This window comes from Saccoglossus kowalevskii, chromosome 1 (assembly GCF_978046115.1).
Source record: "Saccoglossus kowalevskii chromosome 1, keSacKowa6.1, whole genome shotgun sequence".
NCBI classification, from domain to species: Eukaryota; Metazoa; Hemichordata; class Enteropneusta; family Harrimaniidae; genus Saccoglossus; species Saccoglossus kowalevskii.
The window spans coordinates 15,892,703-15,909,232 of record NC_140641.1 but is presented as its reverse complement, the minus strand read 5'-3'; the positions used below and the strand labels follow the sequence as shown (position 1 = coordinate 15,909,232).

The 16,530-nt window shown below is 35.9% G+C and overlaps 1 protein-coding gene across 1 annotated transcript; it reads left to right on the top strand.

Annotated features, from left to right (window-relative positions):
• The first annotated feature begins 7,502 nt into the window (after positions 1-7,502).
• Positions 7,503-16,146, top strand: LOC146750386 (uncharacterized). The gene is made up of 13 exons (XM_085496487.1): positions 7,503-7,631; positions 8,276-8,452; positions 10,450-10,597; positions 10,749-10,784; positions 10,876-11,106; positions 11,293-11,531; positions 12,132-12,308; positions 14,128-14,184; positions 14,323-14,434; positions 14,579-14,614; positions 14,781-14,936; positions 15,123-15,361; positions 15,964-16,146. The coding sequence occupies exons 1-13, from the start codon at positions 7,503-7,505 to the stop codon at positions 16,144-16,146; spliced, it is 1,920 nt and encodes a 639-aa protein (XP_085352613.1).
• The last annotated feature ends 384 nt before the right edge of the window (positions 16,147-16,530 follow it).

Here is a 16,530-nt window from a genome sequence, read left to right as displayed (position 1 = left end):
ACGAAGCAATACATCAGCCAGCCACGGTTATATCACAGAAATAAACTGACACAGTACAACGGCGAGGGCGCAGTAACTGACGCTTATCCAGGAATACCCTAGAATTAAAACGGATCTCGAACGAGGCCCCGATCGGTCCCAATACATTCAGACCACTAATATACGTCAATACGTATTTATAAGACAACAAGCTATATATATTCAACTAATATCATATATTATGGTAGAAGTTGGTCATAAATCAATGGGTACACTATTTGATCTATATTTCCATGGTAACGACAAACAACATTATGGAGTGTGTTACAGTGTCGTATTTGTAATTATTATTCAACAAATGCTATCTAAATGCTAACAGTTCCATAGAACACAATGTTAAAGATGTAATATAGACAAGTACGTGTAATTGTTATCATTGTTTGACACTGTATATTAATGAACACAATGGAATACTGGTAAATACGTTACACTACGTGCGCTCAACACGCTTTTCTTGTAGCACTGCGCAGCTGAGTATTCGTTCGAGACGCATGCGCACTGTTTGTTTTGGTTATATATTATAACTAGTAAGATAGGATAAAGAAAATAGACAATTATTAGCCTGTATCTAGTGTCATACATTTATGCAACGTCTCCACATTGACAGCTGGACCCACGTAAACAAATCATGAATGGTGTTATAATAACAGCTACAATCTCAAAGTACTGTCTGGAATACATCTACAACGACACATAACGGCACAATTATTTCAGAATTGACACTGAGAACAGTGTACAGAAACTAGCAACCACAAAGAAGCATATGATATCTCAGTGAGCCCGGGCAAAAAAATACAGGTCTGATTTATACGATACTTCCGTAAACATTATAAAATGAGACCTGACTGAAAATTGTAAATAAAATACTTTCCTGCATACATGCAAGCACAGCATGGAAATCTTGTTTAAGTTGGCTCTCTCTCAGAAAAAAACAATAACTAATTATTAGAAACAATAATGGCTACATAGGAGGAGGCCATGTTTTGATACACACTTGTTTTATTTAATTTTTATTTCAAAGTATGACTTACAAAAGAGAGAATACAAAAACCAATAGATACAAACATTACGAAACAGAAACACTCACTCCGTCGTTGTTTGGAATCCATGAAAAAAAAAAACGTTTGTCAAACAAAAAACACGTTTTGAATGTTTTATACTGGCAAGGATGTTTTTCCATTTTGAGTGAAAAATGCATCAGGAAACGCAGCTTTTTTCTAATGAAATCAGATCTTTTACATTTTTTAAATAATACTGTAAATGAATCGCAAATAGAATGTAATTGCTTGAATACAGAAGATACGTCCCTCCCAACAATGTTTCTGCGCACAATTATCATTCTCATGTAGTTACTTGTTAGTGTTTAGATTACATCTTCTTTAGTAATTTGAACACCACCTGGAGGTTAATTTTATATTAATATATTATTCTTAATGTTGTATTTATTACCTCTCCAAGGAAAATTGAAAGGCGTTGCTCAAGCTGACTGAATCAATGCTATTGGCACAGAAATTGCCTTTGGGATATAGAGCAAATTTGAGACACTAAATCACACTAAAATAACTTTGCAATTAATGGTAAGGCTCCTTGCCTTCCACATGTTCAGTTCCACCCCTAATTTATTTACTTTGTGATGAAACTTAGTTGCATGTTCTGCCTCCCATTGTGACCAATAAAAATGCCTAGATACCTTATTGGCTCAGTGATCCCCCCTCAGGATCTTGCCAATTGTGTTCCAAGTCACCGAGTATTAAAAGAGAATATATGGAAGTGGTTCAGAACCAAAAGAGAACATTATGCTGATTTGATACACACTTCATCTGCCAAAATGTATCAATCCGCCCAGACAAAGTGAAAAGTAATAAAAGCAGCCAGCTCATGCCTAATATTGCAATACAGTCAATCCTCATATTATATCCAGCCATTATATGGCAAACCAATGCCCTCCGACTCAGAGGGGAAACTATTTGAATATCCTTTGCACGTATTTCTTATAATCCATTGAGTGATGTGTTCCGCAGGACGAAAACGAAAGTACACAGCAAGGGCACAGATAAAACATAGAGGGCAGTATACAACAACCTTGTGATTATTTTTGAGAAAAACTCACTATACCTAACCAAATTCTGTTGGGATGCTACTATAATTTGAAATATTACAATATCCAGCATTTTAACAAGCAATTACTGAACTAGTGCACAGCAAATGTCAATTTCTACCAAAACACACAATTGTATCCACGTACTAGCAATGTGTTTATGTATATGTACCAGCAGAAAACGTCACATAATAGCGATTTATTTCCGAAAGAAAATGTGGAATCCATTATTTCTCTACCTGGAGTTATGCTCAAACATAAACACAATTTTTCTTTGTCACAGATAAGTAAAATTCAGTCTTAAAATACACCCAAAACTATAACATTTTACGCTGACATACTTTATCGGAATTGTGAATGAAGTCATGTACATTGCTATAAATTGTAGAAGTTATTGCTGAATGGTGGATGAAAGGCGAGTTTCAAGCGTCTTAGCCACTCATCATTTTGAAGTTGTATAACCATGATGCTCTGTTTTATTTCAAACTTTCTTATGAACGCTGTAGTGCGAATATGTTTTGAATGTAACATATATGTGAACATATCCGCTGCATGTTGTTTCTTGCGGTTGTTTGTACCATATGGAACTCCATTTGTGTAGCTATAAGATGGCTTAATTCTCATGTTATTAAACCAACATCTGAAGTGGTAGAGATCGGGGAGTTCGCCACCTTTCGATCAAACAAAAACCCATGGAGAATGGAATCGTGTCAACTTCTAAGTCATAGTCGCTCGCCAAGAACTCACCAAGACAGAATGTCCTGGGGGAAAAGTTCCCCAAGACTCTCCGAAGAGTGACCCAAAACTGCGTGCCTCGTGGTGTTCTGCCAAGACTGACTAAAACTTTCAAAACCTTAGTAAATTACAGCGAAGTATAGAGACTATAAGGCGTAGCCTTCGATCATACAGCCAATCACACAAAGTACTGGACATGTCATATCTTATGAATTAATCGTCTGCTATATTAATAAACTACACATACCGAACCGTCAGAAATTGTTCCAGTCAATGATTTCAATTCTGACCAAGGCGTTTGAATGGTGGCAGATTATGGGAATGTGATGAATGATATTAACCAGATATTCGCATGAAAACAGTTACCAAGTCGTATCAGTGACGGATCCTCTTAGACACAGAAATAAACGATCACATGATTACCAGGGATGGGTCTCCCGGTTAAAGCCTTGCAAAGCTTGTCACTACTAAAACAAAAAGTAAACAATCTATTAATCAAACTCCTGTCACATACGCTTATAATCTTCAAACTGAACACAAAAGTCGTTGAATCTAAACAATAGTCTAACGGTGTGGGATGTAATGTGAAAAAGAAGACGCTATCATAACACATTTATCCTCTGACAATCAAGTTACATATAATCCTGTCAATCATAAGCAATACGTTACATAGACAAAAGTGCTGAGATTCTGAAAAAGAGTTCAACATCCTCGAGTTACCTTGAGCGGTTCTCTGTACAATACTACTAATAGCTACAGTTCTACTCATAGTTCTGTATAGCGTCTTTTTATTCATCGTCAGTTCGGTCTCTTCTACAATGCATTAGTTCAAAGTGCTTTTCTTGTCTTTCTCATACTTGATTTCAGTTTCAAATTGTTTCTGATGTCGTCCCCTTCACATTGATCATACAGTCCTATTTGATATTCATCCTTCCTAAGGGGTTCCGAAGTCTTCATCTTGCCCGCATTGTGTATCGGTGTCATCCAGGTAAAGTCAAGCACAGTGTCATCCCTGCCATCGAGTGCTAGTTCCGTTTGCATGAAAAACACCCATTCGGTAGTTTCTTTGCCATTACACAGTTCTGCACAGAATGTTGCGATGTGTGTTAAACACAATGCCCCGATTCTCCACGATGTATGATGGCTTAATTCTCGTGTTATTATACTAACATCTGAGGTACAAGGGATTGGAAAGTGTGCCACCTTTCGATCAAACAAAAACACACAGAGAATGGAATCGGCTCAACTTCTAAGTCTTAGTCGCTCACCATGAACTCACCAAGACAGAAAGCCCCGGGAGGAAAAGTCCCCCAAGACTCTATCAAGGCTGACCCAAAATTGAGTCAATACTGCCTCAAGACTGTGAGCCTCGTGGTGTTCTGCCAAGACCGACTGAAACTTCTTTATTCACTTTCAAAACCTTAGCCAATTGCAGGAGAGTATAACAACTATAAGTCGTTGCCTTCAATCATACAGCCAATCACACGTCATATATTATGGATTAATCGTCCGCTATATTAATAAACTACACATACCAAACCATCAGAAATAGTTTCAGTCAATGATTTCAGTTCTGACCAAGGCGTCTAAATTGTGGCAGATTGTGGAAAAGTGATGAATGATATTAACCAGATACTCGCATGAAAACAGTTACCAAGTCGCATCAGTGACCGATCCTCTTAGACAGCTAGCTGACTTGGCAGTGAATGGCTTGGGTTGTTTGTTCATCGCTGTTGACATGCTGGACAAGTACGGGACAAGATTTAAGCTAATCTCATATGTTTGCATATCGGCTAGACGCAATTGCGTTCATGCACAGGAGGAAACATCGGTTAGCGTAATCTAAGAAAAGCCCAAACTTGTTAATGAATATGAAAGTCTTTAGTCATTTCAACTATGACTACTCAGTACACTAACCAGGAAGGTTTACATGGTAGTTACTGTTATAAAATGTTGCCAAATCAGATCCAGAAAGTGACATTGCAGAATAACAAGAAGTATACAGTGCCTCGTCGTTAGTTTAGAACAATGTCCGAATTGAATTGGCATACCGAATTGAATAGTCATGAATATAATTATAGTAATTCTTCCAATTATACATTGAATACAATAGAGTTTGGGGTGCTTAGACCCGAGCTAAGCGTTCACACACACCTAGTTAAGCTGTGTTAAGGTTCTGTACCGAGTTTTAAAAACAGATTTCAACCCATACTAAGTGTTTCTTAACTTTTGCTAAGAAAACGTGCTCGAACGCAACTATTGTCTTTAAATAAATTACTAGTACTACAGATATGTACAGATGCACTTGAATAAAAGCTTATCTGTAAACAGTCTGTGATTGTTGTGGAACCGTAATGTTTGACAATGAATTGCAACCTTTGGTATCAAATTATTTTCTTGAAAACATAATTCTGGTCAATATATTGGGACATTTATAAATATTGTATGAGAACAAGCAAGTCGTTTTCTCAATCTTGAAAAATGAATCTTACTAGCATTCCCATCAAATCTACTACAAATCTAGTGCCACATGTTTCAAAATTTATACCGATGATTCATCAAACTGTGACAGATGTGGATGTGTTTGGGTTTTGCAATATAATGCTTTTTCATGGAATAATGGCCAATGATTAACTAGTAGTGATTTACAGAGATGGAAATACTTCTCTGTGAAACAGGTTTCGAAAACAGAGCATCCCATAATTTTTTGCCAGAAATACTACAGTGTTTTCGGACATCGTGGATTTAGTCATTTTGACAAGAGTGTCACGAGACGCCTAAGTAAACAAATGAGTACCTAGTATGGTCAAATGTGTTCCTCTATATCCAGACTGCCCCAAAATATATGGTAAATGGAGGTTTTGAATGAGATAATGGACGGGGAATATGTTATTCAAAATTGCCATAACAACCGTCTCGATACTTTAAGTAGCATCAGGGATAAAACATGTTAAAAATTGTTCTGTGATTCAGACATTTTCTAAAAGTTGTTAAGCATGCTATTATAACAACCTATATATCATCTGAAAGCTTAGATATAGGCGAATAATTCCGGTCATGTGTGCCGCACAATTATCATTCTCTCTCAACTTAATTGTAAACAGTTACTTGAGGTTAATTTTATATTAGATATAGGCGAATAATTCGGCCGTGTGTGCTGCATCTACGTGTTTCCAACGTTTAGCCAATTGTACTAGTATGCCTTTGTACTGACAACTCTTTTTTAATCACGTAACACAACGTTGTGTGTACTACCCTGCACGATTCAGATATTGCTGTCATCGTACACAAAAATGTAATCATCGTCTTCGGTTAACTATTATACCAGTGACCGCCCTTTTATTTGATATTTACTGAACTACAACGCAATGAATGGTGTTAATCCAACCCATTGTTTGACATTATTATTACATTAACACCAACACCTAACAAAACTATTAAATGCACACAACTAAGTATGGTGGCGAGCTTTGATATACTTTCGAAAAACGCCGCAAGCACGAGTACATTGTTATCACAATCGTCGTCAACAACAAACAACATTGCTTAAACTCGGATATCTTAGTATGGTATTGGTAGCCGAGTTGAAATGATGAAGAACAGAGTGGTACCACCCGAAACAGTAAGTATAATGATTACGTTGTAAACTACTCAAAACATTTGCAAGTATTCTATGTGTTAGTTAAATTTTAATATAATAAACGAACATGTTATTCCTATGCAGCTTGTTGTCATTGACGACGAAATACTTGTATTTCAGGAAAATGTCGAAAATAATACAAGAAAACGTGTGATAGCGGCAGCATTAACTGTTCTCACAACTATGCTTGTCGTTACTATACCAACTGGCATCTTACTCTCTAATGACTCAGGTTAGTTAATCACACATGTATTAGGTCACAGCTAAAAAGTATAATTCATTTCATGACATCGACGAATCGACAATGATCAACTTTCAACTTTCGACATATATACTTGTTTATTCACAGACAACCCAAATATAACATCTGTAACAAATACAACAGATAAGAAATCGATCATTTGAACACTCGTATCGACTAATAATATTACACATTACACAATTACTTAATGGTTATTGTGGAAAGAATACGAGGCACACGAAAGGCACGTAAGCATGGGAACTGATAATATATGAATTAATTGTTATCAAACCTATAGGTGTTTCCACCACACGATGGCGTGAACGCGATGGCCACTCATTTGAAGTCACAACGTCACCAATAGCGCATGTGACAACGCCCGCAGACCCTGCTCACACTTTCAGTGGTACCCCAACTGAACCAACACCGGGTCCATCAATGCCATGCGAGGAAGGTGATAATGACTTATTTTAACCTTATATATGTACATGTAATATTGTTTTGAATGTAGAATAGTTATTTGTGTATTTTCAAATTATTTTGTCGTTCAAAAACACATATTCTTTTTAAACACTTGTTTTAATGTGTAGTTTATTGCATAAACACATTGTCACAATTAGTGTATGGTTCTCCGTTTTAGTTTCATGTCCCGATGGTTGGTTATTGAAATGCTATGGTGCAGTAGTATCGTGTTATAAAATAGAAGTAAATCGTTAACCTGGCAAGAATCGAATGATAACTGCGAAGCTATGGGTGCTCACTTGGTATTCATTACAGATGATGAAGAAGCAGAATTTTTGGAGTCAGCGATGGCTGGTGTATCTATGGCTGGTTGCGACCCACTGTATTCGTGTCGTTATTTTATAGGAATCAGACTTGTAGGCATTTTATCACTACAACCTTCTTATAAATCGCGCTCCCAGCGACGGGGGGCTTTTACGACGCCAATGCGTGACAGAAATGATCAAGACTGGCGGGTGCGGTTTATAACAATAGTGTAGTATGACCCGATCAGCAATCGACGGTTATGCTATTATATACTTTCGTGAACATAATGAACATTTATAATTTAGTAATCTTTTTTTCCAGGTTATACTGTGAACATATCTATTATCCCAAAGTATTTTTGTTTGTGTTTTAATTGTACAATAATAAACACCAAGACTAAAGTGGCTAATTAGGCCAACATACGATGTATAACTATATGACAATATCGATGGAATTGCTGTTCAAAACAAATATTAAAAACTCTTCTTCATATATATTAAAAGTGTTCTTTATAACATGCATATATTTTTAAATGCATGCTGTAAAATAACGTATTTTATCTGGAATAAATTTTCGCTGGAATGACATTTTTGTTATTTTGTAATATTTTCACTAATTTTTGACGAACTGAATGTAAACTATGCTAAACAAAGTATTTTACAGTAGTTAGTGTTGTGAATTATTTTGACATCTCTACAACCTAATTGTTTTGTGACTTCTGATACTACATTGATGTATTCCTTATATTTTACAGACTTCCGCAGGATACGAGTACACAAATGGTGAAAGTGTAATCTACTTCCGTTGGAATGAGGGTGAACCAAATGATGAAACCCAGCAACATAACTGTGTTGATATTACAAGATTGTTAGAATGGAACGATTTGCCTTGTTCCTGGCAAAGGCGATATGTGTGCGAGTTTGAAATACAAGTATGAATTTTAAAATTTCAATACGGCTTATACAAATCTACTTTCACCGAGACGATCCATGAATCACCATGTGAGAATGTATAATCATTACTTTATTCATCTTTATTCATCCCATCATATCATTGCCCAGCTTCAAAAAAGCAGTCACATGACCACGTCAAGATCGTTATCTATTACATCTATTGTTCGATTAAAACAATCATGTCACAAACAATTTAGGTAGTGATTGAAAAATTAGCAATATTGTTTCAAATGTTTGTTATGATAGCGAATTCACGTTCGCACATCCGGTTCACACGCCGTTGCATCTTTATTTAGAATCAACAACTTGCATACTTAGGGTAGAGTTTGTAAACATATATTACATATGTATTTGATAAATAGATTGTTTACCAATTGTATTAGCCGTCGCAATTTTACAAAGCTTTAACCGTGAGACATATCGTGTCAACGACTGCAGAAATTGCCTGATCGTTCACTCTGTCACGCTTTAGAGACTTTACTTTTAAGATAGAGACAGTTTGTAATCTTTGTAAGAGAGAAAGAGTGAGAGAATGAGAGAAATGGGTGAATAAAGCTGGACTATCTGCAATAAACTAATGTGTATTCATTTGGGACGAATCTGGTATGTCTCCGTGTAAGGGCTAACAGTCAAGTGAGACCAAGTTCCTCGAACAAGAAGCTCCTGTTCATAACACATTCTTCTGTTCTCATTACAAATTGCTTTCCATATATTTGAAATTTGTATCATACTAAAAAAAGGAAACCAACAGACTAGTATAACGTCGATGTTATACTAAGACGATTAAGACCCAGTCAGCTAAGAAACATTTAGGTCCATGACAATAGCTGTAGTGGTGCAATCATGATCATTCGATCTTCGTTTAGGTTTACACGCTAGTAACTATCGTGAATACAGTATTCTCATAAATCGCGCCCTCTAGTGACGGAGCGATTCAGTAATGTAAATCGGCTGGTTCCGTCCTCTAATGTCATGGCGTACCAAGCCACAAGAGGCCGGTAACTAGTAACGGTTCCGGCATTCTGATTGGCCCGTCACTTTCCCTTGATTACCTGACGTCAGCGCTTACGCTGGTGGCCTTAGAGCAGGGGTTTTCTTTTACTCTCGAAAGTTGGCGAATAAAAAACTATCTCTTTTGTTATAAATTTGCAAAGAAACAGCGAGAAATGCCAGAAACATCTTAAATATCTAAGTCTAAGTAAGCAGAATGTATGAGCATGGCGTAATGAAGACTTGATTGCAGAAAACAGATATATAAGAATGTTTTCAAATCATCTGAAAGCTTAGATATAGGCGAATAATTCGGTCATGTGTGCCGCACAATTAGCATTCTCTCTCAACTTAATTGTAAACAGTTACTTGAGGTTAATTTTATATTAGATATAGGCGAATAATTCGGCAGTGTGTGCCGCATCTACGTGTTTCCAACGTTTAGCCAATTGTACTAGTATGCCTTTGTACTGACAACTCTTTTTTAATCACGTAACACAACGTTGTGTGTATTACCTTGCACGATTCAGATATTGCTGTCATCGTACACAAAAATGTAATCATCGCCTTCGGTTAACTATTATACCAGTGACCGCCAGTTTATTTGATATTTACTTAACTACAACGCAATGAATGGTGTTAATCCAACCCATTGTTTGACATTATTATTACATTAATACAAACACCTAACAAAACTATTAAATGCACACAACTAAGTATGGTGGCGAGCTTTGATATACTTTCGAAAAACGCCGCAAGCACGAGTACATTGTTATCACAATCGTCGTCAACAACAAACAACATTGCTTAAACTCGGATATCTTAGTATGGTTTTGGTAGCCGAGTTGAAATGATGAAGAACAGAGTGGTACCACCCGAAACAGTAAGTATAATGATTATGTTGTAAACTACTCAAAACATTTGCAAGTATTTTATGTGTTAGTTAAATTTTAATATAATAAACGAACATGTTATTCCTATGCAGCTTGTTGTCATTGACGACGAAATACTTGTATTTCAGGAAAATGTCGAAAATAATACAAGAAAACGTGTGATAGCGGCAGCATTAACTGTTCTCACAACTATGCTTGTCGTTACTATACCAACTGGCATCTTAATCTCTAATGACTCAGGTTAGTTAATCACACATATATTAGGTCACAGCTAAAAAGTATAATTCATTTCATGACATCGACGAATCGACAATGATCAACTTTCATCTTTCGACATCACAAACAATATTTATAGAATTTTTTTACAAATTATATACTTGTTTATTCACAGACAAATCAAATATAACATCTGTAACAAATACAACAGGTAAGAAATCGATCATTCGAACACTCGTATCGACACTTAGTAACTAATAATATTACACATTACACAATTACTTAATGGTTATTGTGGATAGAATACGAGGCACAAGAAAGGCACGTAAGCCTGGGAACTGATTTAATATATGATTTAATTGTTATCAAACCTATAGATGTTTCCACCACACGATGGCGTGAACGCGATGACCACTCATTTGAAGTCACAACGTCACCAATAGCGCATGTGACAACGCCGGCAGACCCTGTTCACACTTCCCGTGGTACCCCAACTGAACCAACACCGGGTCCATCAATGCCATGCGAGGAAGGTGATAATGACTTATTTTAACCTTATATATGTACATGTAATATTGTTTTGAATATAGATTAGTTATTTGTGTATTTTCAAATTATTTTGTAGTTCAAAAACACATATTATTATTGAACACTTGTTTTAATGTGTAGTTTATTGCATAAACACATTGTCACAATTAGTGTATGGTTCTCCATTTTAGTTTCATGTCCCGATGGTTGGTTATTGAAATGCTATGGTGCAGAAGTATCGTGTTATAAAATAGAAGTAAATCGTCTAACCTGGCAAGAATCGAATGATAACTGCGAAGCTATGGGTGCTCACTTGGTATTCATTACAGATGATGAAGAAGCAGAATTTTTGGAGTCAGCGATGGGTGGTGTATCTATGGCTGGTTGCGACCCACTGTATTCGTGTCGTTATTTAATAGGAATCAGACTTGTAGGTATGTTATCACTACAACCTTCCTATAAATCGCGCTCCCAGCGACGGGGGGCTTTTACGACGTCAATGCGTGATAGAAATGATCACGACTGGCGCGTGCGGTTTATAACAATTGTGTAGTATGACCCGATCAATAATCGACTGTTATGCTATTATATTCTTTCGTGAAAATAATGAACATTAATAACTTAGCAATCTCTTTTTCCAGGTTATAATGCGAACATATCTATTATCCCAAACTATTGAATGTGTTTTAATTGCATAGTAATAAACACCAATCTGTATAACTGTATGTCAATATCGGTGGAATTGCTGTTCAGAACGAATATTAAATGATCTTATAAGTGTTCTTTATAACACGCATCTATTTTTTAAACGCATTCTGTAAAATACCGTATATTATCTGGAATTAATTTTTCCTGGAAAGACATTTTGTTTTTTTTGTATTTTTTTCTCTGATGTTTGACGAACTGAATGTGAAATATGGTAAACAAAGTAGTTTTCAGTACTTAGCGTTGTGAATTATTTTAACATTTCTACAACCTAATTGTTTTGTGACTTCTGATACTACATTAATATATTCCGTTTATTTTACAGACTTCCACAGGATACGAGTACACAAATGGTGAAAGTGTCAGCTACTTCCGTTGGAATGAGGGTGAACCAAATGATGACACCCATCAACATAACTGTGTTGATATTACAAGATTGTCAGAATGGAACGATTTGCCTTGTTCCTGGCGAAGACGATATGTGTGCGAGTTTGAAATACAAGTATGAATTTTAAAATTTCAATACGGCTTATAAAAATCTACTTTCACCGAGACGATCCATGAATCACCATGTGAGAATGTATAATCATTACTTTATTCATCTTTATTAATCGCATCATATCAATGTTCAGCTTCAAAAAAGCAGTCAAATAACTACGTCGAAATTGTTATCTATTACATCTATTGTTCGATTAAAACAATCATGTCACAAACAATTTAGGTAGTGATTGAAAAATTAGCAATATTGTTTCAAATGTTTGTTATGATAGCGAATTCACGTTCGCACATCCGGTTCACACGCCGTTGCACCTTTATTTAGAATCAACAACTTGCATACTTAGGGTAGCGTTTGTAAACATATATTACATATGTATTTGATAAATAGATTGTTTACCAATTGTATTAGCCCTCGCAATTTTACAAAGCTTTAACCGTGAGACATATCGTGTCAACGACTGCAGAAATTGCCTGATCGTTCACTCTGTCACGCTTTAGAGACTTTACTTTTAAGACAGAGATAGAGAAAGAGTGAGAGAATGAGAGAAATGGGTGAATAAAGCTGGACTATCTGCAATAAACTAATGTGTATTCATTTGGGTCGAATCTGGTATCTCTACGTGTAAGGGCTAACAGTCAAGTGAGACCAAGTTCCTCGAACACGAAGCTCCTGTTCATAACACATTCTTCTGTTCTCATTACAAATTGCTTTTCATATATTTGAAATTTGTATCATACTAAAAAAAGGAAACCAACAGTCCAGTATAACGTTGATGTTATATTAAGACGATTAAGACCCAGTCAGCTAAGAAACATTTAGGTCCATGACAATAGCTGTAGTGGTGCAATCATGATCATTCGATCTTCGTTTAGGTTTACACGCTAGTAACTATCGTGAATACAGTATTCTCATAAATCGCGCCCTCTAGTGACGGAGCGATTCAGTAATGTAAATCGGCTGGTTCCGTCCTCTAATGTCATGGCGTACCAAGCCACAAGAGGCCGGTAACTAGTAACGGTTCCGGCATTCTGATTGGCCCGTCACTTTCCCTTGATTACCTGACGTCAGCGCTTACGCTGGTGGCCTTAGAGCAGGGGTTTTCTTTTACTCTCGAAAGTTGGCGAATAAAAAACTATTTCTTTTGTTATAAATTTGCACAGAAACAGCGAGAAATGCCAGAAACATCTAAAATATCTAAGTCTAAGTAAGCAGAATGTATGAGCATGGCGTAATGAAGACTTGATTGCAGAAAACAGATATATAAGAATGTTTTCAAATCATCTGAAAGCTTAGATATAGGCGAATAATTCGGTCATGTGTGCCGCACAATTAGCATTCTCCCTCAACTTAATTGTAAACAGTTACTTGAGGTTAATTTTATATTAGATATAGGCGAATAATTCGGCAGTGTGTGCCGCATCTACGTGTTTCCAACGTTTAGCCAATTGTACTAGTATGCCTTTGTACTGACAACTCTTTTTTAATCACGTAACACAACGTTGTGTGTATTACCCTGCACGATTCAGATATTGCTGTCATCGTACACAAAAATGTAATCATCGCCTTCGGTTAACTATTATACCAGTGACCGCCAGTTTATTTGATATTTACTTAACTACAACGCAATGAATGGTGTTAATCCAACCCATTGTCTGACATTATTATTACATTAACACCAACACCTAACAAACCTATTAAATGCACACAACTAAGTATGGTGGCGAGCTTTGATATACTTTCGAAAAACGCCGCAAGCACGAGTACATTGTTATCACAATCGTCGTCAACAACAAACAACATTTCTTAAACTCGGATATCTTAGTATGGTTTTGGTAGCCGAGTTGAAATGATGAAGAACAGAGTGGTACCACCCGAAACAGTAAGTATAATGATTACGTTGTAAACTACTCAAAACATTTGCAAGTATTCTATGTGTTAGTTAAATTTTAATATAATAAACGAACATGTTATTCCTATGCAGCTTGTTGTCATTGACGACGAAATAATTGTATTTCAGGAAAATGTCGAAAATAATACAAGAAAACGTGTGATAGCGGGAGCATTAACTGTTCTCACAACTATGCTTGTCGTTACTATACCAACTGGCATCTTAATCTCTAATGACTCAGGTTAGTTAATCACACATGTATTAGGTCACAGCTAAAAAGTATAATTCATTTCATGACATCGACGAATCGACAATGATCAACTTTCGACATCACAAACAATATTTATAGATTTTTTTTACAAATTATATACTTGTTTATTCACAGACAAATCAAATATAACATCTGTAACAAATACAACAGGTAAGAAATCGATCATTCGAACACTCGTATCGACACTTAGTAACTAATAATATTACACATTACACAATTACTTAATGGTTATTGTGGATAGAATACGAGGCACAAGAAAGGCACGTTAGCCTGGGAACTGATTTAATATATGAATTAATTGTTATCAAACCTATAGATGTTTCCACCACACGATGGCGTGAACGCGATGACCACTCATTTGAAGTCACAACGTCACCAATAGCGCATGTGACAACGCCCGCTAACCCTGTTCACACTTCCCGTGGTACCCCAACTGAACCAACACCGGGTCCATCAATGCCATGCGAGGAAGGTGATAATGACTTATTTTAACCTTATATATGTACATGTAATATTGTTTTGAATATAGATTAGTTATTTGTGTATTTTCAAATTATTTTGTAGTTCAAAAACACATATTATTACTGAACACTTGTTTTAATGTGTAGTTTATTGCATAAACACATTGTCACAATTAGTGTATGGTTCTCCATTTTAGTTTCATGTCCCGATGGTTGGTTATTGAAATGCTATGGTGCAGAAGTATCGTGTTATAAAATAGAAGTAAATCGTCTAACCTGGCAAGAATCGAATGATAACTGCGAAGCTATGGGTGCTCACTTGGTATTCATTACAGATGATGAAGAAGCAGAATTTTTGGAGTCAGCGATGGGTGGTGTATCTATGGCTGGTTGCGACCCACTGTATTCGTGTCGTTATTTTATAGGAATCAGACTTGTAGGTATTTTATCACTACAACCTTCCTATAAATCGCGCTCCCAGCGACGGGGGGCTTTTACGACGTCAATGCGTGATAGAAATGATCACGACTGGCGCGTGCGGTTTATAACAATTGTGTAGTATGACCCGATCAATAATCGACTGTTATGCTATTATATTCTTTCGTGAAAATAATGAACATTAATAACTTAGCAATCTCTTTTTCCAGGTTATAATGCGAACATATCTATTATCCCAAACTATTGAATGTGTTTTAATTGCATAGTAATAAACACCAATCTGTATAACTGTATGTCAATATCGGTGGAATTGCTGTTCAGAACGAATATTAAATGATCTTATAAGTGTTCTTTATAACACGCATCTATTTTTTAAACGCATTCTGAAAAATACCGTATATTATCTGGAATTAATTTTTCCTGGAAAGACATTTTGTTTTTTTTTTGTATTTTTTTCTCTGATGTTTGACGAACTGAATGTGAAATATGGTAAACAAAGTAGTTTTCAGTACTTAGCGTTGTGAATTATTTTAACATTTCTACAACCTAATTGTTTTGTGACTTCTGATACTACATTAATATATTCCGTTTATTTTACAGACTTCCACAGGATACGAGTACACAAATGGTGAAAGTGTCAGCTACTTCCGTTGGAATGAGGGTGAACCAAATGATGAAACCCAGCAACATAACTGTGTTGATGTTACAAGATTGTCAGAATGGAACGATTTGCCTTGTTCCTGGCGAAGACGATATGTGTGCGAGTTTGAAATACAAGTATGAATTTTAAAATTTGAATACGGCTTATAAAAATCTACTTTTACCGAGACGATCCATGAATCACCATGTCAGAATGTATAATCATTACTTTATTCATCTTTATTAATCGCAACATATCAATGTTCAGCTTCAAAAAAGCAGTCAAATAACTACGTCGAAATCGTTATCTATTACATCTATTGTTCGATTAAAACAATCATGTCACAAACAATTTAGGTAGTGATTGAAAAATTAGCAATATTGTTTCAAATGTTTGTTATGATAGCGAATTCACTTTCGCACATCCGGTTCACACGCCGTTGCATCTTTATTTAGAATCAACAACTTGCATACTTAGGGTAGAGTTTGTAAACATATATTACATATGTATTTGAAAAATAGATTGTT

Excerpts from the sequence above, each read along its gene's own strand:
- LOC146750386 (XM_085496487.1), top strand. The coding sequence starts at position 7,503 with ATGGGTGCTCACTTGGTATTCATTACAGATGATGAAGAAGCAGAATTT. Across the intron at positions 10,598-10,748 it reads CTTAATCTCTAATGACTCAG|ACAAATCAAATATAACATCT; the intron begins GTTAGTTAATCA and ends GTTTATTCACAG. Across the intron at positions 12,309-14,127 it reads TGTGCGAGTTTGAAATACAA|TATGGTTTTGGTAGCCGAGT; the intron begins GTATGAATTTTA and ends CGGATATCTTAG.